The sequence below is a fragment of the Colletes latitarsis genome, chromosome 12 (assembly GCF_051014445.1).
Source record: "Colletes latitarsis isolate SP2378_abdomen chromosome 12, iyColLati1, whole genome shotgun sequence".
NCBI lineage: Eukaryota > Metazoa > Arthropoda > Insecta > Hymenoptera > Colletidae > Colletes > Colletes latitarsis.
This window is the reverse complement of record NC_135145.1, coordinates 18,199,883-18,227,365: the sequence shown is the minus strand read 5'-3', so window position 1 is coordinate 18,227,365 and position 27,483 is coordinate 18,199,883. Positions and strand designations below refer to the sequence as shown.

The 27,483-nt window shown below is 34.6% G+C and overlaps 2 protein-coding genes across 4 annotated transcripts; one reads left to right on the top strand and one right to left on the bottom strand.

Moving 5' to 3' along the window:
* Ncm (pre-mRNA-splicing factor nucampholin) lies at nucleotides 1–16,340 on the bottom strand. Its single transcript, XM_076779356.1, has 12 exons — nucleotides 16,128–16,340; nucleotides 15,600–15,863; nucleotides 14,572–14,923; nucleotides 12,327–14,469; nucleotides 9,837–10,163; nucleotides 9,541–9,748; nucleotides 9,350–9,464; nucleotides 9,044–9,287; nucleotides 6,247–6,405; nucleotides 565–652; nucleotides 359–504; nucleotides 1–235 (listed from the first exon to the last, which is right to left on the bottom strand). The coding sequence occupies exons 4-12, from the start codon at nucleotides 14,460–14,462 to the stop codon at nucleotides 80–82; spliced, it is 3,579 nt and encodes a 1,192-aa protein (XP_076635471.1). The 5' UTR covers nucleotides 14,463–14,469; nucleotides 14,572–14,923; nucleotides 15,600–15,863; nucleotides 16,128–16,340; the 3' UTR covers nucleotides 1–79.
* Nucleotides 16,341–16,706: 366 nt separating this feature from the next.
* On the top strand, nucleotides 16,707–27,100 carry LOC143349002 (uncharacterized protein KIAA2013 homolog). 3 transcript variants are annotated; one of them, XM_076779826.1, is made up of 9 exons: nucleotides 17,038–17,176; nucleotides 17,627–17,844; nucleotides 17,940–18,086; nucleotides 18,266–18,737; nucleotides 21,264–21,501; nucleotides 21,568–21,806; nucleotides 23,849–24,076; nucleotides 26,470–26,744; nucleotides 26,805–27,100. In XM_076779826.1, the coding sequence occupies exons 4-9, from the start codon at nucleotides 18,283–18,285 to the stop codon at nucleotides 26,990–26,992; spliced, it is 1,623 nt and encodes a 540-aa protein (XP_076635941.1). In that variant the 5' UTR covers nucleotides 17,038–17,176; nucleotides 17,627–17,844; nucleotides 17,940–18,086; nucleotides 18,266–18,282; the 3' UTR covers nucleotides 26,993–27,100. The 3 variants fall into 3 exon arrangements, with proteins under 3 accessions (XP_076635940.1, XP_076635941.1, XP_076635942.1); XM_076779827.1 differs by having other exon boundaries at nucleotides 17,159–17,176; nucleotides 17,737–17,844; XM_076779825.1 differs by lacking the exons at nucleotides 17,627–17,844; nucleotides 17,940–18,086 and having other exon boundaries at nucleotides 16,707–17,176.
* The last annotated feature ends 383 nt before the right edge of the window (nucleotides 27,101–27,483 follow it).

The window sequence follows — 27,483 nt, the reverse complement described above, 5'->3', positions numbered from 1 at the left end:
ATAATTACTAATATTAGTAATATTACTAGTATTAGTAGTTATTTTAGTTACCAATTTTTAAGGTATCGTGCAAGTATCGTTATTTATATAGTGCCAACAATTTTAATATAGGATCAAATATTAGCGTTACAGAAGATCTTCCCCATATAAAATCATAATGAGTGAAGGCTTTCGTTGATATTATTTCATCGTGGAACACGACATTAGAAAGTTTTCTTTTTAGAAGTTCAACGTCCTAAAAATGAAACAAGATTCAATAGAATAATCAATTTAATAGTATACATATTTAAAATTATAATACAACAATTTCAGTGGAATTTACTATCGAACCAAATGATATTTAGTGCTATATAATTACCTTTGGTACTGCTAGCAAGTCGTTGACGCTGCTAAAAAGCGCGACTGGCGCAGTCACTTTATTTAATTCATAATCTGGCGGTTTCGAAGAATTGTACAATCGATAATTCTTCTCCTCGTTATCGTAATCGAATCTTCTAAAGCGATCTGAAACATTTATCGAAATTTCCATCGATTGTTATTTTTGTTAACGTAATGGGTGCTGACCTTTGTGTATGTATCCCTCGCCGAAGTGGACTAATTGTTTCCAAGAAGCACCCGCGGGAACGTGGCCAATAATCACTGTCAGATTGCCCTAAACAAATTGAAACGGTAATTATTTAGAAAAGGGGGGGATCTCACCGATTTCGATGATTTTTAAATGTGTTGTAGAAATCGACATTTTGAACAATTTTTACCTATACATATAACCGCCATTCGGCCTTAGTTTTCGAGATTTTTCTTCAAAAAGATTGCTGCTACTACTATATGTATCGTCCTTTCACGAGACGAAGGCACTGCGTGTTTACATCCCCATTCCTGTTGCAGTCCGCTGATTGGTCGATAACGATGACGAATCGGTGACAGCCAATCAACGGACTGCAAGAGTGGGGATGTAAACACACTGTGCCTTCTTCTCGTGGAAGGACGATACAGTGTATCGGATACACGTCTGTGACTCTGTTTGCATGAGCTCACGATCGCTGATTTTTTCTCTTGTTTGTATTAATATCGCCATGACGACTAAATAATATATAATGTGTCAAGCTAAATTTAGTTCTGCATTGATATCGTTATCAAGAAATCTTTCCAACTTCGGATAATATCGATAAAGAAAATTAAAATAGAAGATGAATGCGTGGCAGATAGGTTAGAAAATCTAACTTGAACCTAATCCATTATATTAGTTACTAGGTAGAATAGTTAGATTTAAGGAAGTTTTGGGTTAGAATTTTTTAAGCCGGTCGCTTAGCTCAAATCGAGTTTTTAAGCTCACCCGTTATACACATCCATTGCTGGTCACCTCAATGTATAAAAACAATAAACAATCGGCGATTCAACGCTTATACATACGCTGCCATAGACATGACAGTGACTATCAACAATATGAAAAAACCTTTAGTAGTACTCAGTAAATTAAATAAAATTTGAGGTTAAGATACAATTTTAGAATAATATATAATACAAATTTTTCATATTAATATGTAGTTGGGTAACCAAATGAATTTCAAACACACTGTAGTTGTCGAGGAATTGATTTTACTAAATTCTCACAAAATTCAGGTGTTATTTTCGACCATTCTTCTTGCAAAGCTTTTCTAAGGCTTTCCTTGTTCATAATATTGTGTAATCTTACTTTTTTATTCAATTCGATCGAAATATGTATAATTCACGCTTTGTTACTGTAGTTTGTCGCATTTTAAGTCTTTTTTTATTGATTTTGTGGCAAAACAACGCATATAACAATCAAAATGCTGCTAAATCAGCTAGATTCAATTGTTACTAAGCATTGTACATAAAAAGCAATTGGGGATTCACCGGATTTCCAATGTTACCAACAGTGTACGATTTTTACTGATAGTTAACCTCAAATTTTATTTAATTTACTGATTACTATTAAAGGTTTTTCTATATTGTTGTTGTGTATCAAATAAAGAAACATTACACTATATACCTCTATACGAGTTTCAATAAATTAGTACAATTTTCATATTTTATTGAAAAAATATCAGCTGAACCACTAAGTGTACGATTTTAAGTTGCAGTCACTGTAAGTACGTATATACAGAATTCATTGTTGTAGCAGCGATCGTTTTGAAGAAAAATCTCGAAAACTAAGGCCGAACGGCGGTTATATGTATGGAAAAAAGTTGTTCAAAATGTTGATTTCTATAACATACTCAAAAATCATCGAAATCGGTGGGCCCCCCCTTTTTTAAATAATTACTGAACTTTCTAAAAAGGTTTCATAAATGTTGGTACGTTTGTTAATAAATTCTGTATTATTATTAATTCATGAACTAAATGAATACTTACAGGTATTATTGCTCTATAATAAAAAAAATTGATAACGACAAATTAATGGTAATGCTGTATAAAGCGATTAAAAGTTACAAATGTGTAACGAAACAGAGACTGATTTAAAAATATGGCTCTATAATATTATAACATTATGTCATCTATGATAGTGAAGCAAAATAATGGTAATTATTTACAATAGTGAATTTTTCGTTAATTTAATTGTTGTTTTTTTTCTGTATTTTAAGGAGCATATTCCTGAATACTCCAACGCAAAACAAAAGTCTCTCGTATTTGGGTTTCAAGATATTATTGGAATAAATTGGTGCAGAAATGGAAGACTGTGATTAATGACTCGATTTGAATAAATGATTCAAGTCGAGTCGCAGACTAGTGAACCAGCTCGTAAGAATCGAACGACTTGAAAAAAATGGAGTAGTTCGAATATAACATTTCAAACAATTTGGAACAATCAAGATCTTTTTAATACTAAAATAGAGCCTTTTTTATAGCCTGATTTAGGACAAAATCACTAAAGTAAACTTTTAACATTTCTCACATATAAAGTAAAATAATAAAAATTAATGTTAACACATTGTATAGGGGTACGAGAAATTATTTTTTTTTTTATACTAGTGGTAATTTGCGGGTCATTTTCTTGTATATTCTTTTGCACATTTTATAATATTTCAATTTTTCCTAAAATAATTTTTAAGACTATTTTCGCGATATTTTATAATTATCTATTTTTAAAATAATAATTAAGGCTATTTCAGTGAACAGTGCACCCAACTCATGTATTATTTTTCTCTTTTTTTGTTCAGAGTGGCCCTGGGCAGCAGACAATTCGATGATTGTGCGAGCGCAACTTTTTCAGTTCTAATAGATTAATAAGGATATCTTGAGAAATAAATGTCAACGATAGGCGTGTGTCGAGTAGAATAATTGTATGTTTTCTATCACGTTATATAGGAAAGTTTCAATGGGTGACAGCGGATTAACGAGGAAAGAATTGGGCGCGGTTGGTCAAGGATCGAAAGAATCGTGACAAGGTGACGGTGCGTGCAAAGCAGGTCAAGGAAAGAGAAACGCGAGTCAAAAGTTGCGAAAAAGGGAAAGAAAGCGTGCAAGGAAAAGCAGACTAGGTTACAAGATTGTTGAGCAGAGTCTCCCAGTTTAGAGTCGTTTAGAGTCGCGATAAACGTAGTTTCTTTCGTTCCTAAGAACGTTAGTATCAGTCTCAGGGCTGTATTACATCGTACCAAAGGCATTTAACTCTAGAACTACCGACAATAACAACATATTTAATTGTACCAAATGAATTAAAACGATAGATACGTGAGAAAATGTATAATACGATGGTAATGTTTATTCATTCTCTTATAGAAAATGGCAGTAAATTTTCAAAAAGTTTTTTACGAGATTTATTACAAATTACGAATGGGTCATTCTGATTGCTTTGGTAAGTTTTATTGTTAAGTATTTGTACAGAGCGTGGCGGGAGAGTACGAAAATAAATGGAAATAGAAGAATAACATTTTATCGTTGGAAGTCTTCGCGAAAATCGACTTTGAAAATTCATAGAGTATGCGTGCAATAGAGTAACGTTTATACAGGGTGTTTCACGTAACTGGGACCAGGTTATAATTATTAGAGGATGAGGGATAAAAAGTTCATTAGAGAAGCTTGAACAGAATTACAGAAATGGAGGTGTTCTGATGATTTGAAGTCCTTTTTCTATGGAACTGTACTGTTTTTATGCACCATCGAATGTATCTCTTTATTCTCTAACACCTTCGCATGTATCAAGACCCGCATCATCCATTTAAAGTTGTCTAATGAAATGTTCTATCAATTATCGTTCAAGAGTTATAACTCAGTTGTATGAAACACTTTGTATATCAGCATAAATAGAAATAATGATTAACGCTAGATTTACGGAAGCCTTTGACCAGATTCCACATTTAAAATTACAGGGTCCGTAAATATTATTTGTTAACAATTTACATTGAATTTCATTAATGTAACGGTACGAATCTAATATTCTAATTAAAAGAAAAATTGCATTTTGATCATAAATCTAGCAAATCTAGCGTTAATGGATAAACAAAACCTTAAAGGATCAATTACGTATACAGAGTGTTCGGCCACCCCTGGGAAAAATTTAAATGGGGGATTCTAGAGGCCAAAATAAGACGAAAATCAAGAATACCAATTTGTTGATGGAGGCTTCGTTAAACAGTTATTAACGTTTAAAGTTCCGACAGTACTGAATTTTTTTCTCGAAAATACGTAGGATTTCAGGGGTATGTGTAATGACCAAAAATGATTATAATCGACCCTTGCAATCAAAAATAATTTTTCTAGAACGATTTGAAATCTTTTTTTTTCGCTGAAAAATTTAGGCACCTACGCCCTTGTCGATTTTTCTCAAACATTAGTTTTTAGTTTTTAATAATTTTGTTTGACATCCTACTGAAAAATTGTCTAATACTTTTTTGTAGGTACCTATGGGCTCTACTTCAGGAAAAAGTTTTATTTAAATATATTCACTATTGTAGGAATTATGGCCGTATAAAAATTGAATCAGTTTTATATGGTTTTTCTAACATTACGGAATCAAGGAGCAACTTTTCTAATATTTTTATAATTGCTACATATTCTTCATCTAAATACGCGTCGTTTGCGTTTTTGAAAATTAAAATCGTCCAATCCGTTCAAAAGTTATGACGTTTTAAAGATTCGCATGAAAATTCGGGCAGACATTTCTGGCCAGAAATTATATTTTCGGTGAGGAATTTTTTTCTCGAAAATACGTAGGATTTCAGGGGTATGTGTAATAACAAAAAATGATTGTAATTAACCCCTGTAATTAAATATAATTTTTTTAGTTTGATTGGAAATTTTTTAATTTCGTCTAAAAATTTCAGTATCTACTCGAATTTTTTTCTCGAAAATGCGTAGGATTTCGGGTGTATGTGTAATGACCAAAAATGATTGTAATTGACCCCCGCAACAAAAGTAATTTTTCCAGAACGATTTGAAAATTTTTTTTTCGTCGAAAAATTTAGTGTCTGTCGATTTTTCTTAAAAATTCCTTTTTCATTTTTAGTAATTTTATTTGACGCCCTACAGAAAAGTTGTCTAATACTTTTTTGTAGGTACCCACGAGCTCTACTTCAGAAAAAAGTTTCATTGAAATGTATTCACTATTGTAGGAGTTATGGCTGTTTGAAAATTGGACCATTTTTATGGAGTTTCCCTAATTTTGCGAGATCAAGGATCAACTTTTCGATTATTTTTGGAATTGCTACATATTCTCCATCAAAATACGCGTAGTTTGCTTTGTTAAACATTAAAATCGTCCAATCCGTTCAGAAGTTATGACTTTTTAAAGATTCGCATGAAAATTCGGGCAGACATTTCTGGCCAGAAATTATATTTTCGGTAAACAATTTTTTTGTCGAAAATACGTAGGATTTCAGGGGTATGTGTAATGACCAAAAATGATTGTAATTAATCCCCATAATTAAATATAATTTTTTTAGTATGATTGGAAATTTTTTAATTTCGTCTAAAAATTTCATACCTTCTCGAATTTTTTTCTCGAATGTGGGTAGGATTTCAGAAGTATGTGTATTCACCAAAAATGATTGTACTTGGCCCCCGCAACCGAAAATAATTTTTCCAGAACGATTTGAAATTTTTGAATTCAATTGTTAATAACTTTTTAACGAAGCCTCCATCGACAAATTGGTATTCTTGATTTTCGTCTTATTTTGGCCTCTAGAATCCTCTATTAAAATTTTTTCCACGGGTGGCCGAACACCCTGTATAGAAAATCCAACATACGTACCCAACGAGGAATTTATCGAGTTGTCGAGTTCTTACCGCGTTTAAGTCCGACTGAGTGAAACCGGACACCAAGAACAGAAAATTGTTGCAAAGGAATTGCGTCGTCGATGCTTCTTTACACAGTATGTTCGACACAAACTTTCCCCACGCGGAACGTGAACGTAATTCCGGGTAACCGAACGTCTCGCCGATTAGCTAAAAAATTGTACAGTATAATTGCTTTACAAGAAATGTCAGTGTCGTTACAAAGCGTCTCAGCGATTGAAATTGTCATTTATATTTTCTCTTAAATGGAAATTCAAACAGAATTGGCAAAAGAAAATTTTTAACCCTTCTATACAGTCCACCATGCTATTATGAATTTCCTTTCACGGATGGAAAGCACAATTGTACTTCTTTTTAAGTGAAATTTACTGATTTATTTATACTTCGATTCACGGTGCTCGAAAGTATCAGGTATATTAACACATTAACGACGGTGCATTTTCCTTAAAACTTTCCTATACGATGATTTTAACACTAGGTTTACGGAATACGTTAATTTGACGCATCGAGATTCTAAACCTAACGTTAGAGAACTTATAAATATCATTTGTTAGCAATTTATGTTGGATTTAATTGATGTAATGATATGAATATGCACTCTAATTAAAAGAAAAATTGCATTTTAATGTAACTGTTAACACAGCAAATTACAATAAAAATATGCGCAACGAGCGTCCGTAAACCTAGTGTTAATGAAATAGAATTCCTTCAACATGTGTACACTAAAAATGTGATAAGTATTTTTGTAATTAATATGGTTTATTAAAATTTTCAGGAGCTATACAGGGTGTTCGCCCAACCCTGGGAAAAATTTTAATGGGGAATTCTAGAGGCCAAAATAAGACGAAAATCAAGAATACCAATTTGTTAATGGAGGCTTTGTTAAAAAGTTATTAACGTTTAAAGTTCCGTCTGTACTGAATTTTTTTCTCGAAAATGCGTAGGATTTCAGAAGTATGTCTATTCACCAAAAATAATTGTAATTGACCCCCACAATCGAAAATAATTTTTCCAAAATATTGAAAATTTTTTTTTTCGTCGAAAAATTTAGTGTCTCGATTTTTCTTAAAAATTCCTTTTTCATTTTTAGTAATTTTGTTTGACGCCCTACAGAAAAGTTGTCTAATACTTTTTTGTAGGTACCTATGGGCTCTACTTCAGGAAAAAGTTCTATTTAAATATATTCACTATTGTAGGAATTATGGCCGTATAAAAATTGAATCAGTTTTATATGGTTTTTCTAACATTACGGAATCAAGGAGCAACTTTTCTAATATTTTTATAATTGCTACATATTCTTCATCTAACTACGCGTCGTTTGCGGTTTTGAAAATTAAAATCGTCCAATCCGTTCAGAAGTTATGACGTTTTAAAGATTCGCATGAAAATTCGAGCAAACATTTCTGGCCAGAAATTATATTTTCGGTAAGGAATTTTTTTCTCGAAAGTGCGTAGGATTTCGGGGGTATGTGTAATGACCAAAAATGATTGTAATTGATCCCCGCAACCGAAAGTAATTTTTCCAGAACGATTTGAAAATTTTTTTTTTCGTCGAAAAATTTAGTCTGTCGATTTTTCTTAAAAATTCCTTTTTCATTTTTAGTAATTTTGTTTGACGCCCTACAGAAAAGTTGTCAAATACTTTTTTGTAGGTACCCATGAGCTCTACTTCAGAAAAAAGTTTCATTGAAATATATTCACTATTGTAGGAGTTATGGCTGTTTGAAAATTAAATCATTTTTATAGGGTTCTTCTAACATTACGGAGTCAAGAAATAACTTTTCGAATATTTTTATAATGGCTACATATTCTACAGTAAAATACGCGGCGTTTGCTTTTTTAAACATTAAAATCGTCCAATCCGTTCAGAAGTTATGACGTTTTAAAGATTCGCATAAAAATTCGGGCAGACATTTCTGGCCAGAAATTATATTTTCGGTAAGGAATTTTTTTCTTGAAAATACGTAGGATTTCAGGGGTATGTGTAATAACCAAAAATGATTGTAATTAACCCCTGTAATTAAATATAATTTTTCTAGTTTGATTGGAAATTTTTTAATTTCGTCTAAAAATTTCAGTATCTACTCGAATTTTTTTCTCGAAAGTACGTAGGATTTCGGGTGTATGTGTAATGACCAAAAATGATTGTAATTAACCCCTGTAATTAAATATAATTTTTCTAGTTTGATTGGAAATTTTTTAATTTCGTCTAAAAATTTCAGTATCTACTCGAATTTTTTTCTCGAAAGTACGTAGGATTTCGGGTGTATGTGTAATGACCAAAAATGATTGTAATTAACCCCTGTAATTAAATATAATTTTTTTAGTTTGAATGGAAATTTTTTAATTTCGTCTAAAAATTTCAGTATCTACTCGAATTTTTTTCTCGAAAGTACGTAGGATTTCGGGTGTATGTGTAATGACCAAAAATGATTGTAAATGACCCCCGCAACCAAAAATAATTTTTCCAGAACGATTTGAAATTTTTGAATTCAATTGCTAATAACTTTTTAACGAAGCCTCCATCAAAAAATTGATATTCTTGATTTTCGTCTTATTTTGGCCTCTAGAATCCCCCATTAAAATTTTTCCCAGAGGTGGCCCAACACCCTGTATGTGGATAATAGTATTTTTCTCTCGTATTGTCGGAGATATTACTAAAGAAACACAAATTTATCGTAAAACGAGAATACTCGTTTCCCGTCGGCAATGCGTTAAAAAGTGAAAAAGAAACGTAATCGTAATTGTATTCGCGTTGCGCAACGAAAAAGACCCAGGTGCAACTTACCACGCCCATATATGTTAATTTAGCCAGTTTCGTAATAGGTCCGCGTATGTTGCCAGTAAAAGCTACAGGTGCAAGGCCGATCATTAAGCTAATTTTTACATTGTACTCAGGCCTCTGCGACATCGTTATCCAAAATTGCGTCGTTCCTTGCGAGTGACCGATATAAAAAAGTCTCTTATGCTTGGTCCGATCGAGCACGTAATCGATCACCGCGGGGAGATCGTAAGCGCCGAGCTCGTCGTAGCTGAAACGTCCGTGCACAGCGTGAATAAGAGAATGTTAAAATTTCTGGATCAAATGTAGTACCTAAAGTCCCAAAAGCGCGCGTCCAACGGCGAGATCGAAGTATGATTTCTCGAGTATATGTTTCCTCTGCTATTTCCAAGCCATACGTCGTATTCTGCGTCAGCTAATATATATCCTAAAAGTAACAATTATGAAATAATTAATTTCCTTTTCAAAAATGTTTACATATAGATTAGGGTACATATAAATACCTAACGCTCTTTCTGCTCCTGAGAGAACCCAGTCCGCAGAACTACCCGCTAAACCGTGTACCACTAAAACCGGATGCCTCACGCTCGTTGAATTTCTCGTGTAACTGTTCCGTCCGTGTGGAATTCGATGAATTTCCAAAATGTAACCGTCCTCCGTAACTACCTTATGGACCTCCAACGGGTACCCGTATTTTCTTATTAATTCTGGCTATTAGAAGTGGAATACGATAAAGAAAATATGTTTTTTTATTAAATTCTACGAACAATGTATCTTGCATATACGTATAACAACTTACTGTCGTAAGATCAATGTCTGGATTTCTAGCTTTGTTTAACGCGAGTATCGACACATTGTTCAAAATTAAACAATGCAAGGCTATGAGGCTGTATATTGACAACATGATGTTGCATTCGAACTGAATCAGCGGTGATAAAAACGTGGGTGTTTTATAGGAGACGACTGCTCGGGAACGAACGATAAGTTGACTTATGGTTCGTGTTTCGTTTACTCCCTGTTCTCGGCCTTTAATGCACGCATTGCGTTGCTTAGTAAATGGAAAGTACGGTACAGAGCCTAAATTTAAAAGGCAGGAGACAAAAAAGACAATTCGTATTGCTAAATGCTTTTACGTATATTTTTGTATTATTAAGAGGAAATTATTTTGTTTAAACGATACGTTAAAAACTAGAAATTTTTTAATTTTCATACGACCAATCAATAAAATAAATCAGTATTCTAGAGATTCTTATTTTAAGTATATTTAAATACACGTGTATTTACTTATTTCGGTACGTGTTATATTAAGGACACGTATACTCAAAAATTATTTCACGTATCTATGTTTATATACACGTGTAGTATTTCACGCGTATGTATTAATTTATTATGTATTCAAATCGCATGCGAAATCGACGCGTGCGCAGATCGCGATTTATGATAACTGCGCAGGACTACTGGCGCCATAAATTCGCGAAGTACCCGCATGCAACAATTAATTCGCTCTCAGTTACCGAACGAACGCCAAGAGAAAACGATGCTAATGAATAACGAGCTTAAGCAGTAATTGTGCGTGTATTCCTTTGAAAATAAGTTCCTACATTATTAAGAAAATGGTTACATTAGCGTGAGTCCAAAACAATTATTCTATTAAGAACAGTGTTGGGCAAAATTCAATCTGATTAGAAAATAATTACAATAATTAAGATAAAAATAAATGAAAAATTGTAGTTTGAATACTTAATTTTTATATTCACAATTCAAGAGTAACATTATTTCGCGTATATTAATTCAAAGCAACCTTATATCTAGATTAGTTTGAATAAAGTAATACGTAATTTGGACTTAAAAAAACAAAATTGTTTCTCTATATTAATATCATTTGGGACTAGCATGGCAGTTTTAAAGTAACAAATAACTACAAGCATTTGTTTTCAAAAAACTCAAGCCAAGAAATAATATTTTCTATTCCATTATTCCTTTGGATGCAGACACCAAAATCTCCTGTCTATCCTCAACGACGAATCAAATCTCGTTCTCCAGGACATGCGCGCTAAGGACGCGAAAATAATGCACTACAATTCACTAAATTCAGTTTTCAAGAAAATAAAGTGTCATACTATATCTCAGTATACTTCAAAATATTTGCTACTTTTTCTTTGTTTTCTCTTCTCTGCATTATTTATATCGACTTTGAAATCGTAGGATAATAATGACGATATTTCAGATCGATCCCGTTCGACTTTTAACTTGGCCCGACATCATCGAATTTCCCGCCAGTTTATATGTTGCGGGTACCCGCATAACCTTAAAACATAATGATCAATGTCAGTGACTGATCTGATCTGCAACAAAGAGGTATAACCTACTAAATGTTTCTTGATGTACAATGTAATAAAGCTTGTTTTTGTCATACGTTAAAACTAAAAACAAGAAAAATTACTAGGTTCGAAACTCGTTCTTATGCTCAACAAAACAAATTCGAAACCGCAAAATTTTAACATTTTTTTGTTTAAACAACGGGAACGAACCGCGCTAAGATGTTTCATAGATTTATCAGGTATCACCTCACAAACACTTCAAAAAAATTTTTATCAAAAAATTAGGGAGGCTTACTTTCATTGTTAGAATATTCAGTTTTAATTTCGCGCCTTCTGTTATTAAATTATGCCGCTATGTGGCGCTATAATAGGTTAAGCCTTTCCATTTTCCTTGATGTGTGCTTCTTTTTTTTATTAATAAAGATTACTGTTCTACTGAGTTTTAAATTTGATTTCTATACGAAATTAAATAATTGACTTTTACAATACATTTTCAAAAAACTTTACAGAACAAAGCACTTAAACGTGGAGATGAATACGAAATAATTCCTTCAAAGTTATGAAAGTTTTATATTTTGCTTTCTCATGTCGTTTAAAGCAATTTTTACAATCTCACAGAATCACCGAAGTAGTTTTAATTACAACTACCACTCGTATTTATATAATCAAAGCTGGTACATGTAATACGGTGTACTAATATTAATCATTTTAATTATTCATAGAAATATATTTATTTAAAATGAGAAATATTTGAAACACTTTACAGTATGACGGGGGATAGATACATATTTATATCATCGAGCATTAAAATGCTTAATTTAATTTACAGCTTGTTTTAGACAGAAGTTCAAAAGGCTCAGAAAATGATCATTAGACTACGAGGGAAAGTTTAAATTCTTCTTTGCACAAGAAATCATTGTACTGTCGATTCTATTCAGATTCTGTGCTTTTCAATTTCATTTTTCTTTTCTTTTCTTTTTATGTTTCTGCTTCTGCTTCTGCTTCTTCTGTTTTTCAATTTGCTTTCTCTTCTGTTCTTTTCGTGACTTTTTTTTCGATTTCGTTACCTCTTTCTCCAAGGATACATCAGAATCGTCTGAGCTGGAAGTACTAGAGGACAAAGACGATGACAATGATACATGTGAACTGGCAGGCGAGGATTCGTTGGAATTTGAAACGCTCTCGCTGTTTTGTTCTATTACAGGCATTATCGTGGGCTTTGGGTGAGATTTTAAATGTTCCCTCAAATCATCCGTGAGCCCACCCAAACCGATAGACGTGAAAAAATTTATAGCGAAACGAGTATTCTTCGGATCGTCTCTGGGAAACAATCCTTCGAATGCTTCCTGCAATGTAACATCTTTAACCCGTTGATTAAGCTTGGACAGTCCCATATACTCTGAAAGCTCTTGGAACAAGATTTTTATAAATATTCTGTTAGAGCTGGTCGTGTCCTCTTCGGTCAACTTTATACAAGATAACACTTCCCACGATATGGAATCGGTAAACAGTAAATGAGCAAAAAACTTGGATACGTTACGTAACTTATTTGTGTCTAAACGATGAATCGTATGATACGAATCTCGGAAAATCTGCTCGAAAGGAGTAACGTACATTTTATTGATGGCACAGAATCGACCAGCTAGAAGCCCAAAGAACTTCTCATACGTTCTCATTTCAGCGCAACAGTCTAAAAACATGTGACAAAGTTCAGTTTCTTGGCCAGGTTTTAGCTGCATTTTCATCAATTTGTGCGCACATTCTTCAAAATCAAGCGACGAATGTATCGTTAAATATATTGTCCTTCTGAGAGCGGTCAAGTTTGTTTCAGTGTTGTCTACTATCACATCCTCTTTGCCTTCTATCGCAGCGGTGCTGCCATCTTCGTCCGAACTTTCCTCCTCGTCGCCGTCTTCGCTTTCCGAGCCACTCACATCCGAACCTAATATTTCTTTACTTAGCTGCGTGTATTTGTCTTCGTTGCTAACGTATTCCGCATCGAACTTAAAAACGTTTAATATATCTTGAGAATCGGTTGCTTCGTCCAATGTAACTAAATGAGTAAACTGATTTTCTTCCTCGACGAGATCAAGTTCTTCAGGGACAGCTTCGTGATCTTTAAATCCGTCCTTTCGTACTTGAAACATAACTTCTATCATATACTGTACCCTTTTATCCAATTGCCCTTCGTGTAATATATTCCTTAACATTTCGAATATGGCTTCGATACCTTTCCTAGACACTTCTGTTAATTTCATACCGCACTCTTTCAAAAATGCAATTGCTACTTCGATGGAATCGTCTGTTGGTGTTTCTACCAATAACGTTAAAATTTCTAAGGCTAAAATCTCATGCGCCACTCTTTGATTCACTAAATGTGCTATAAACGTTCCAGAAGATATACAGAGAGGTTTGTCGTTTCTTCTAAAACCACGTTTAAACTGTATCACGAGACGTTTCAGTATCAACTCACCGATATTAGGAAATTTAGAATTAATGATCGCAGCTAAGGCTGCGTAAACAGAAGTGAAGGTCGGCGATGCTGCTTGTGCTTGAATTATAGAACGAGCTAGCAAACCTCTACCCCTGACAATGTTTTCTTTCAAAAGCTCTCGAGTTATAAGTCCGATGTTACTGACGTTTACTTTGTTGATGTAACCATGTATAGACTTCTTTAGAGCTTCCCATGCGATACGTTGATACGCAGCACCTGATTTATCAGTGATTTCTGCCTGCATCATACGTAACTTTGCAGGTGGAATGTAAGCACCGCCAGTTCTAGAAGTTAATAACTCGACCGTTCGATTTTGCCTTTCTGTTGCCTCGCGAGAAGCATTCTTTCCTTCTTTTTTCTCCATTTCTCTGTCTATAGCTTTATCCTTTTCGTGTTTCCTTATTTTTTCTTCTTCGTGGTCTCGTGTGGATGTTACGTCTTGTCGTCTGTAAGATTGTGTTTCTCTGTACGGTTCTTCGGAGTTATGATTCCTTCTGTATCGATCATTTCTTCTGCTACTCCTATCGTGGTAATGTCGATCACGTGAACTGCGTCTATGATAGTCCCTATCATACTCGGTTCTGTCTCTTCTAGAATGTGATCTTTTCATTTTTTACCTAAAAACCGAATGCAATAATATTGATAAGTCTCTAATCATTTGTAAATTTCTTTTAATATATAGAAAAACAAAATTAAATTTTGTTAAAATTATGTATTACCTAAAACTTATTCACAACTTTCCTACTTTTTTATGTGGAATAACCTCAAAAGATTATTCCTAACCAATTTCGACGAAAATGCATAAATTGATATTCAATTTTCGAAATATTACTTTTTGTCATTTAGGTAGCACTCGTTACGTTAAATTATAAGTATTCTACAAATCATTTGAACGCACGAAAAGCACAACATTTACACACACAAGTAGAATGCTACAATGGACAACAAACCATTGATAACTGATGTACATAGTTACCAGATAGGCGGGTTTTGCGATCATGCATATTATAGAATAGTTCGTTTAGTCAGAATAATAGTGGACTCTTGGCGTTTATAAACATTATGAGTTTCCTAATATACAAAATTTATGTTAATAAAGTAAAGACACATTTTTAATATTTTTTATTTTTATTAATTCGAATAAAGTACCATTCTTCCACGAGAAAAAGGCACAGCGTGTTTACATCCCCACTCCTGTTGCAGTCCACTGACCCACAGGCATTGGTCATTGGGCAGCCAATCAGCGGACTGCAGCAAGAGTGGGGATGTAAACACGCTGTGCCTTCTTTCTAGTGAGAGGACGATAGACTAACAAGCATGTAGATTTTTTTTTCCTTGCACAATGATAATATACGATTATTAATAACTGTTTCACGTTGCAGATTTGTCCATCTAGTATTCACAGGATAAAAAGAAATTGCTTATTTATATTTTATTTTTTATTATATAAAGTAATGAAGAGTAAGGTACCTAAAACAGGCCATCTGAATAATTCGCTTATCTATATACATATATATAAAAAAAAAGTGTCAAACGTTGTTTGATTTCGAGAAATACATAGAAGCTAATAATTTTTTTGCAGGTGTATTAAAATTTAATACGAATCATTTAACGAAAAAGAAACAAAGCGCTAGTAGTATTTGTTGATTTTATTAATTCCATTATTAAACATCATCCCCAAAGAATAAATGTAATATTTAATCATAGAAAACACGTTTTCACTGTTATCTACAATTGCAACATTTACAATTTTGCCGACGAGCATGATTACTCCACTGACGACGCAATTCAGAAAAATTATTTAACCATCTACAATCGGGCTTAGGCGGCTTGTTACTGTTCCACACCATTTCTTCTGCGCATTGACAACATTCTGCGCATGCGTTTGTCGCGCTGGCATCGGCAGAATGGAGACTGTTGCAGTCGGTACATGTAAAACACCCTCCATCGTTTCGACATAAGTAAAAATGAACTTGCGGATCCGATATCAAATATTTCTTCCTTTCGTTCGCTATATATCAAACATTCAATCATATGCAACATTTATATTGTGAAAAAGAACAAGCAAAATTAGAAAAACAATGTATACATTTTTATATTAGTATCGAAAACTTGCTCCGATTAATTTTGTAAATAGTATTATTTTGTGTAAACTCAAATTTTATTTAAGATTTATTTAAAGCATTTTTTATATTTACAAATCGCGAATGGGTAAAATAAAAATCAGGTCTTGAAACAAGTCATCGACATAGTCATTTTTCACCATTAAACTAACCACAAACACCACTACAAGAAAGTGGTTCAGGTCCATCGGTTCTTTTGCAACAGGACATAATTTTCCACCAAATTTTAAAAGGAAATTGAATTCTGTACACAGTAAATATACTGTCGTTTGAAATTTAGTTCACATGTTTACAATTTATATTAGCGTGATATTTCGATCAATTAGAAGAAATTGAAAAAGCGATACAAAAACTTTCGTCTGTCTTGTCGAAATGTTTTTTTTATAGTGTTACTATGGTAGAATACCAAATTTACAAAGACCCGCTATTGGCAGCACTATCGCTTCATAGTAACTCGTGTGATCTTGTAGGCTGTAACCTACGTATAGGGATATGGCATCGGCGCCCACTGCGCCATCTGCGGGAGTAACTAAGGAGTTACTTTATGCTCCCTAGTACTTTATATCCCAGCTATAATCTACGACATTGTAGGGAGCACAAAGTAACTCCCTAGTTACTCCAGCAGATGGCGCAGATGAGATAGAGGCCGGAGTCCACTAGGGACTTTGTCTCTAGGCACTCCCTGGTCCTCGATCACAAATCACAAGTGATTCAAAAGTAGTCACGCCATTTCTAGTAAGATTCAACGATAAGATCGAGGGAAGGGCAATGTTTATTTTTGTGTTTGACACTAAAGTGGCATATACGTTTCTCGATGAATAGCTTGAACAATTTACTACAAAGATAAGTGACCTATATAAGAAATAAACTGTTGTGCTTTTCTACGTAATCGTTACCGCTATTGTTTAAAAAGTTACGACTACGGCGTGAAGGTTATGTTATCGTGCAATCTTACGAAAACAAAAGAACGTTTAAAAAGACGCACGAAGGCTGAAGTACATAAAGTGACCAGTTATTATAATGAGACCTGGAACGATGTTCGATAACCGTGAAATTGGAAAACGAATACGTCGGTTGATCGATGGAAATTATTCGTATCGTAAGATTCTCATATTAATTATCATTTGCGGGGGCGTATTACTTTACTTTGGTCCACTTGTTGCACACTGGCTGTTTTCTTCGACTGGAGAATCGGTCCAAGGTAATCGAACTCAACTTGAACATTTCAATATAAAGAAAATTTGTTTCTTGTTACTTTCATTCCATAATATGAATATCAAAAATAGTTGCTTTCTTCAGTAAAAGAATTGCGCATGTTGCTACGTACATAAAAAATATTACAAGCGTTTCGTCTTTCATTTATTTTTGCAAATGAATTATATATGCTACCTGTTTTCGATAGAAATATATCTACATCTCAATACAAATGGTAATGACGCAAATAGCAATTACGACTATCAAATTCTAATAATACTTTTTTCAAATCCAAGAACGGAAGTATTCTTCGAATATTTTAATTCCTTGACGACCGCATTTGCGTCTTGTACGACATACAAGGCGATAAAGTTAAAGATTTGTAACTTCTTAAATAGACAGATATTCGTTAATAATAATAGGTTCGAAGAGATTTGCGATCTAAAGATTTTGTCAGTTTTAGCCACAGCTTCCGGAAGTATTTGGGTTATCGATAAATCGGTTACAATTTAGAAGTAGTTTTATTCTGTGAGGGAACAAAACTAAATCCTGAAAGTGATTGCGTAGTATGTGCCAAAAAGGACGGAAGAATAGATATGAGATATCGCTGCAAAGACTATGACGTGGAACCGTGGATAGACGTTTTGATCTGTTATTAGAAATTTGATTTCCGAGGTAAGTTATTTGCCTTCGTCCATACAACAAAGTTTCCATTTCACATTCCTGGTCGTCAAGGAGTTAAATAATAAGATATATCCTTTCCTTTACAGTGTTATGAGAGACAATAACTATTTATCTAAGAATCTGCTACAACATGGGTCATAAGCATCTATTTTGCTTGACAGTCTACGTAGAAACATTACTTTTTGATAACAATTTCGAATAAAGGAATACAATTCAGCAATTACATTAAATAAGTAATATAGCGTACAGTAATTTTAATGTATCCCTTTAATCTAATATGGTGTTCAGATTTGTATTACTCGCTAAAATTCTTGACCAACATTGTTAATGATATTTTTATTAAATTACAAATAATTTGAAAATGTAACAAGTGTCGTGGCAGTGTGTGTAAAATTATATATTTCTTTTATAGCGTTCGAAGATTATTGTATGAACGAAAGACTAGCTCCATTTCGTTTAGACGCAGAAGAATATAATGTCAACATCCTTCATAATCCACCAAAGGAAAATGAACATAATTATTTACCGTATGTCGGTAACGGAGTTTTTGGAATTCCGATTCTACCTGAATCTGGGATATATATAAAACGAGGACGAGCGTTATCGTTACCAGTCCAATGGCAGCCATTTGTTTCTCACCCTTTGCCCAAAAGTAATTCCCATCGGGAAGCTACGGTTACAGATTTTACAAATGGGATTGTTTCCCGCTATCAGTGTCTGAGAGATAGATATTATATAGAATTTCAGTATTACGCTCATAGAGTGTTCGATGCGATAGCGGTGCAAGATATAAAGATAGTTAATCCATTCTCATTTTCGCAAAATGTACCGCTGAAACATCAGACGTCCACGCACTGGAGCAATTCCCACGTAGAATCAATCAAGTAATGAATGACATTAATACGTAGCTCGCAAGGAACCTTCGCGAACGGTCCAGGCTTCGATTTTGATGAAACTTCGTACGCTTATGAAGCAGCCAAAAATAATCGACACGTATTTTTTTTTAGCTGCGGTAACTCGAGTTTAAGGGGTGAAACCACCCCTTGGAAGTTTTGGCTCGAAACGGCTATCTCGAAAACGGAAAGACATACAAAAAAATTGTTAATGGGCGAGATTAATGGTTTCTTATGTACGATAACATGGTGTTGAACAATTTAACAAAATACAATTTGTTTATGACAAAAAAAAATTTATTAACTTAATTTTTCATTTTATTGAAATTTTCATAATGACAAAAAATGACGAGCATTTTGTTCCAAATCCATTGGTATGTAACATTTTTAAATTGCCTCTTACAGTTTTGCAGATTTTTATGATTTACATCTGGCGCGTACATCCACTATGCTAGTAGACGATCTAACTTTGATTTTAACGAAGCACTGTAGGCTTGCACTGAATTATACAATATAATTTTAAACTTAAATTTTTAATTTTAAACTGAAAATAATTTTTCCAGAATGATTTGTGATTTTTAAATTTTGTTGAAAAATTTCACACTTTCTCGAATTTTTTTCTCCAAAATGGGTAGGAATTTGAGGGTATGTCTATTCACCAAAAATGATTGTAATCGACCCTTGCAATCGAAAATAATTTTTTCAGATTGATTTCAAATTTTTTTTTTTGCTGAAAAATTTAGGCACCTACGCCCATGTCGATTTTTCTTAAATATTCGTTTTTAGTTTTTAATAGTTTTGTTTGACAATCTACAGAAAAATTGTCTAATACTTTTTTGTAGGTACATATGACCTCTACTTCAAAAAAAAGTTTCATTGAAATATATTCACTATTGTAGGGGTTATGGCCGTTTAAAAATTGGACCACTTTTATGGGCTTTTTCTCATCTTGCGGGATCAAGAAGCAACTTTTCCAATATTTTTAGAATTTCTACATATTCCCCACTAAAATACGCGGCGTTTGGCTTTTTGAACATTAAAATCGTCCAATCCATTCAGAAGTTATGGTGTTTTAAAGATTTGCATGAAATTTACGGGAAGCATTTCTGACCTGAAATTATACCTTCGGTAAGGAATTTTTTTCTCGAAAATGGGTAGGATTTCGAGGGTATGTCTATTGACCAAAAATGATTGTAATTAATTCCTGCAATCAAAAATAATTTTTTTAGAACTTGTTACTGTTATTGTTACTTGTTATTTGTTACTGTAAAAGCCAAACGCCGCGTATTTTACTAGAATAGTAAAAAGAATAGTAAAGTATTCTACGTATTTTACGTAGATAATAATAAAAATATTTATCAATTATAAAAATATTCGAAAAGTTGGTCCTTGACTCCGTAATGTTAGAAAAACCCCATAAAAATGGTCCAATATTCAAACAGCCATAACTCCTACAATAGTGAATATATTTCAACGAAACTTTTTTCTGAAGTAGAGCTCATGGGTACCTACAGAAAAGTATTTGACAACTTTTCTGTAGAGCGTCAAACAAAATTATTAAAAATTGAAAACGAATATTTAAGAAAAATCGACAAGGGCGTAGGTGCCTAAATTTTTCAGCGAAAAAAAACATTTGAAATCGTTCTGGAAAAATTATTTTCGGTTGTGGGGGTTAATTACAATAATTTTTGGTGAATAGACATACCCCCGAAATCCTAACCAGTTTTGAGAAAAAAATTCGAGAAAGTGTGGAATTTTTCGACAAAATTAAAAAATTTCAAATCCTTCTGGAAAAAATATTTTCGGTTGCGGGGATCAATTACAATCATTTTTGGTGAATAGGCATACCCCTGAAATCCTACCCATTTTGGAGAAAAAAATTCGAGAAAGTGTGAAATTTTTCAACAAAATTTAAAAATCACAAATCATTCTGGAAAAATTATTTTCAGTTTAAAATTAAAAATTTAAGTTTAAAATTATATTGTATAATTCAGTGCAAGCCTACAGTGCTTCGTTAAAATCAAAGTTAGAACGTCTACTAGCATAATGGATATACGCGCCAGATGTAAATCATAAAAATCTGCAAAACTGTAAGAGGCAATTTAAAAATGTTACATACCAATGGATTTGGAACAAAATGCTCGTCATTTTTTGTCATTATGAAAATTTCAATAAAATGAAAAATTAAGTTAATAAATTTTTTTTGTCATAAACAAATTGTATTTTGTTAAATTGTTCAACACCATGTTATCGTACATAAGAAACCATTAATCTCGCCCATTAACAATTTTTTTGTATGTCTTTCCGTTTTCGAGATAGCCGTTTCGAGCCAAAACTTCCAAGGGGTGGTTTCACCCCTTAAACTCGAGTTACCGCAGCTAAAAAAAAATACGTGTCGATTATTTTTGGCTGCTTCATAAGTGTACGAAGTTTCATCAAAATCGAAGCCTGGACCGTTCGCGAATGTTCCTTGTCAGTATCCTTTCAATTTAATATGATACATATTTATATGTTTAGAATGCCGGTAGATGATTTCATACAAGAGTACAACTTGATCAGCGGATTTATTCCATTACCTGATTCGAATAAGATTGTAACTATTTCGATACTTTACAAAGTCCCGCCAAGAGTGGTGCAAGTTAAGGCAAGGGGCACCGTAAAATTAAAATTCATGACTAGTATACAATACAGCGAACCTATAACTATGGAAGAGTATCACGTTCATCATGAAATAACAAAAAAAAAAGCCATCGAGGTGCGTACAAATCAGAAAAAAAAAACGAGAAGTCAAAATATTTTAATTCGATATGGCTCGTTTCAGGCAATGAAAAAAATAATTAGAGTTCCACAACGAAATCTGAAGAACGACCATGTAAATCTCTGGCAAAGTTATTGGTACACGAGCCTTAGAATAAGTGATTCCAAAGCCGATAGTGTCATTAATGGCCACAAAATAAACTCCACGATGTACTATGTGCTATCGCAAATTTCAAAGGGCGTCCCGGACGTGGAGAAAAATGTAGCCATGAACGAAGGTTGTTATCGCGGGCATCACACTTTGTAAGCAATAATACTTTGCGTATCGCCCTTCCACGAAAAGAGCACGCAGTGTGTTTACATCCCCACTCCTGTTGCAGTCCGCAGACTCACAGGATTGGTCGAAAACAGTGACGAAGTCAGCCAATCGGCGGACTGCAACAGGAGTGGGGATGTAAACACGCTGTGCGTTCTTCTCGTGGCAGCACGGTACTATACAGAGATGACTTGTTGGCTAGGCACGCTGATTGGCCGTAGCGTAATAGCAACGCCCTGCTCTCACACGCAGTATTATTATTGGCGGAGTCGCTCTCAACTGCAATTCCATCGCGTGACAGAGGACACGAACGAAACGTATGACAGAGTAGGATAGGACAAGACTGATGGACATTGGCGTAACCTTACGCTCAAAATACTAGCTATGAATAGAACAAAAATGAACTTCTCGTGGTCATGGGGATCCTACTACTATGCAACGTGACGTCAGAGCGGGCCTCTATGGTGGGAATAAGGCGCGAAGACCATCTCTCCTTGCCCTTGCCCCGTTTAGTTTATACTATACAGAGATGACTTGTTGGCTAAGCACGCTGATTGGCCCTAACGTAATAGCGACGCCCTGCTCTCACACGCAGTATTATTATTGGCGGAGTCGCTCTCAACTGCAATTCCATCGCGTGACAGAGGACACGAACGAAACATATGACAGAGTAGGATAGGACAAGACTGAGAGAGGCATTGGCGTAACCGTACGCTGAAAATACTAGCCACGAATAGAACAGAAATGTGTCTCTCGTGGTTATGGAGACCCTGCTACTATGCAGCGTGATGTCAGAGCGGGCCTCTATGGTGGGAATAAGGCGCGAAGACCATCTCTCTTTGCCCTTGCCCCGTTTAGTTTGTACTATACAGAGATGACTTGTTGGCTAAGCACGCTGATTGGCCCTAACGTAATAGCAACGCCCTGCTCTCACACGCATTGTCATTATTGGCTGAATTGATCACAACCACAATTCCATCGCATGACAAAGGACACGAACGAAACGTATAGGAACAGAGTAGGATAGGACAAGACTGAGAGAGGCATTGGCGTAACCGTACGCTGAAAATACTAGCCACGAATAGAACAGGAATGTGTTTCTCGTGGTTATGGGGACCCTACTACTATGCAGCGTGATGTCAGAGCGGGCCTCTATGGTGGGAATAAGGCGCGAAGACCATTTTTCCTTGCCCTTGCCCCGTTTAGTTTGTACTATACAGAGATGACTTGTTGGCTAAGCACGCTGATTGGCCCTAACGTAATAGCGACGCCCTGCTCTCACACGCAGTGTCATTATTGGCTGAATTGCTCACAACCACAATTCCATTGCATGACAAAGGACACGAACGAAACGTATAGGAACAGAGTAGGATAGGACAAGACTGTGAGAGGCATTGGCGTAACCGTACGCTGAAAATACTAGCCACGAATAGAACAGAAATGTGTCTCTCGTGGTTATGGAGACCCTACTACTATGCAGCGTGATGTCATAGCGGGCCTCTCCAGTGAGATTAAGGTGGCGCGAAGACCTTCTCTCCTTGCCCTTGCCCTTGCCCGTTTAGTTTGTACTATACAGAGATGACTAGTTGGCTAGGCACGCTGATTGGCCCTAACGTAATAGTGACGCCCTGCTCTGACACGCAGTGTCATTATTGGCTGAATTGCTCACAACCACAATTCCATTGCATAACAAAGGACACGAACGAAACGTATAGGAACAGAGTAGGATAGGACAAGACTGTGAGAGGCATTGGCGTAGCCTTACGCTCAAAATACTAGCCACGAATAGAACAGAAATGTGTCTCTCGTGGTTATGGAAACCCTACTACTATGCAGCGTGATGTCATAGCGGGCCTCTCCAGTGAGATTAAGGTGGCGCGAAGACCTTCTCTCCTTGCCCTTGCCCCGTTTAGTTTGTAGGTGCCTAGTCAACAAGTCATCTCTGGATAGTAGGTGCCTAGCCAACTAGTCATCTCTCTATAATACATATTAATTCATAGAATTTTTATTATATTGTATTTTATTTCAGAGACGCGCCGCGTTTGTGGAAAGACACATCCACGGTTTCAGGTATGAATAGCGTGGTCGAAGCATGGTTAGTAACGCTGGAAAAACAAGGTTGCCATCATTTGATAACTGGTGATCCATCGGCTGTGCAACAGGCTATTGTTCTAAGCCTTGGCGGCCTACGTTTTAGCAATCAGCATCTTGAATTTAACATCGATCCGCAATATCTGCATCGAGATTACTTATTTAGGTATTTATTTTCGTAAAAAATATTGTAAATACAGGGTGTTCGGCCAACCCTGGGGAAAATTTTAATGGGGGGTTCTAGAGGCCAAAATAAGACGAAAATCAAGAATACCAATTTGTTGATGGAGGCTTTGTTAAATAGTTATTAACAATTAAATTCAAAAGTTTCAAATCGTTCTGGAAAAATTATTTTCGTTTGCGGGGGTCAGTTACAATCATTTTTGGTGAATACACATATTTCCGAAATCCTACCCACTTTCGAGAAAAAAATTCGAGTAAGTGTTGAACGTTTTGGGTGAAAAAATAGACTTTCGAATCGTCTTGGAAAAATTATTTTTAGTTGCAGGGGTCAATTGCAAGCATTTTTGATGAATAGACATACCCCCGAAATCCTACTCAGTTTCGAGAAAAAAAATTCCTTACCGAAAATATAATTTCTGGCCAGAAATGTCTGCCCAAATTTTCATGCGAATCTTTAAAACGTCATAACTTCTGAACGGATTGGACGATTTTAATGTTTAAAAAAGCAAACTACGCGTATTTTGGTGGAGAATATGTACAAATCGCAAAAATATTCGAAAAGTTGGTCCTTGTCCCCGCAAAATGAGAAAAACCTTATAAAAATGGTCCAATATTCAAACAGCCATAACTCCTACAATTGTGAATGTATTTCAATGAAACTTTTTTCTGAAGTAGAGCTCATGGGCACCTACAAAAAAGTATTAGACAATTTTCCTGTAGGGTGTTAAACAAAATTATTAAAAACTAAAAACGAATATTTAAGAAAAATCTACAAGGGCGTAGGTACCTACATTTTTCAACGAAAAAGAAGATTTCAAATCGTTCTGGAAAAATTATTTTCGATTGCGGGGATCAATTACAATCATTTTTGGTGAATACACATACCCCCGAAATCCTACTCAGTTTCGAGAAAAAAATTTCTTACCGAAAATATAATTTCTGGCCAGAAATGTCTGCCCGAAATTTCATGCGAATCTTTAAAATGTCATAATTCTTGAACGGATTGAAGGATTTTAATGTTTAAAAAAGCAATCAACGCGTATTTTAGTAGAGAATATGTAGAAATTCTAAAAATATTGGAAAAGTTGCTTCTTGATCCCAAAAAATGTGAAAAACACCATAAAAGTGGTCCAATTTTTAAAAAGCCATAACTTCTACACTTATGAATGTATTTCAATGAAGCTTTTTTTTGAAGCAGAGCCTATGGGCACCTACAAAAAAGTATTAGACAATTTTCCTGTAGGGTGTGAAACAAAATTATTAAAAACTAAAAACTAATATTTAAGAAAAATCAACAGGGAGCAGGTGGTTTTTTTCGATGAGAAAAAGAATTTTCAAATCGATTTGGAAAAATTATTTTTAGTTGCGGGGGTCAGTTACAATTATTTTTGGTCAATAGATATACCCTCGAAATGCTGATCATTTTCGAGAAAAAAATCCCTTACCGAAAATATAATTTCAGGCCAGAAATGTCACTCCAAAATTTCTTGTGTATCTTTAAAACATCATAACTTCTGAATGGATTGGACGATTTTAATATTCAAAAAGCCAAATGCCGCGTATTTTAGTGGGGAATATGGAGAAATTCTAAAAATATTCAAAAAGTTGTTTCTTGACCCCGTAAAGTTAGAAAAACCCCATAAAAATGATTCAATTTTCAAACAGCCATAACTCCTACAATAGTGAATATATTTTAATGAAACTTTTTTCTGAAGTAGAGACCATAGGTACCTACAAAAAAGTATTAGACAATTTTCCTGTAGGGTGTTAAACAAAATTATTAAAAACTAAAAACGAATATTTAAGAAAAATCGACAATGGCGTAGGTGCCTAAATTTTTCTGCGAAAAAAAAAATTACAAATCGTTCTGGAAAAATTATTTTCGGTTGCGAGGGTCAATTACAATCATTTTTGGTGAATAGACATACTCTCAAATTCCTACCCACTTTGGAGAAAAAAATTCGAGAAAGTGTGAAATTTTTCGACGAAAAAAAAAAATTTCAAATCTTTTTGGAAAAATTATTCTCGGTTGTGGGGGTCAATTACAATCATTTTTGGTCATTACAGATACCCCCGAAATCCTGCGCATTTTCGAGAAAAAAATTCAGTACTGGTGAGACTTTAAACGTTAATAAGTTTGTAACGATGCCTCAATCAACAAATTGGTATTCTTGATTTTCGTCTTATTTTGGCCTCTAGAATCCCTCATTAAAATTTTTCCCAGGTGTGACTGAACACTGTATATTCGATTTGCTCTTGGTCCTCGTATAGATCGTCATAGATCGTTATAGATTTCGTTGCATCAAATGTTCTTATCTGTGTTAGCAATTTGTACAGAAGATAACCATGCGTTCTTTTTTTTGTTCCTTTTTGTAGAAGAATAAGTTATGGTAACGTGACTCATTTGAATATATCTGTAACGGTTGGGGAAGATAATCGTGCAGTTCTGGGCGTAGCTTTGGACAAAAGCGACAGTGTTTATTTCGGCTGTGATGCTGGCTGTTTAGACGCGCCTGTTTCCTTGAGCCAATCGTACACAAATTTTCCAGTAAAATTAACGAAACCATTAACGGCCATATTATACATAACGTCCGATCATCAGCATATGCAAGATCTACGAAATGCGTTACATGTCCACGCGGTGCACGACGGTTAGTACAAACATTATAAATTTTTTTAATCAAAAATAATATATGCGATCCTTTCAACAGCTCCAGCGCACGATCATCTTGTAATGGCTTTACATAAACATGGACATCAACTTGGAGGATTGCCAACACTCTTTTGGATTAGTATATGTTTTCTTATAATCGTATTCCATTTGTTCCTTTGTAAGCTTATTGTTAATGAATATTATAACCCTCAAGAGAAACAGAAAGTAAGATATAGTAAACTATGATTATTTTGTGCGATCGTTATATTGTGTAGTTATATATGTATGTATACGTATATATGTATGTGTGCATATATAACCATATTTATGTACAATAAACTCTTTATATTAGTATATCTTATGATACGAAACATATAAAAATTTTCTATCTAGACTATTTGTGACTATGGAGTATGTGGCGATAGCGTAGGGGCATTTGTAAGATTTACAGCGCGAGTGGCGCCAGCTAGTGGTAATAAACTGAAGATATGAGACAGACGACTAGCGCCATCTCCCTATTCCGGCACAACTAGCAGTTTGCAAGTTCTAGGGAGCTTAAAGTAACTCCCTAGTTACTACCGCAGATGGCGCAGTTGGCATTTGAAACTATAAGCACAGATTATATCGAAAACTTAATAAATAATATGCCACGACGTTTAGAGGCAGTAATTAGTGTTGGAAGCCGAGCAAGAAACTCGTATACTGTTTGTATATTAAAGTTTTTGAATATTCCTACA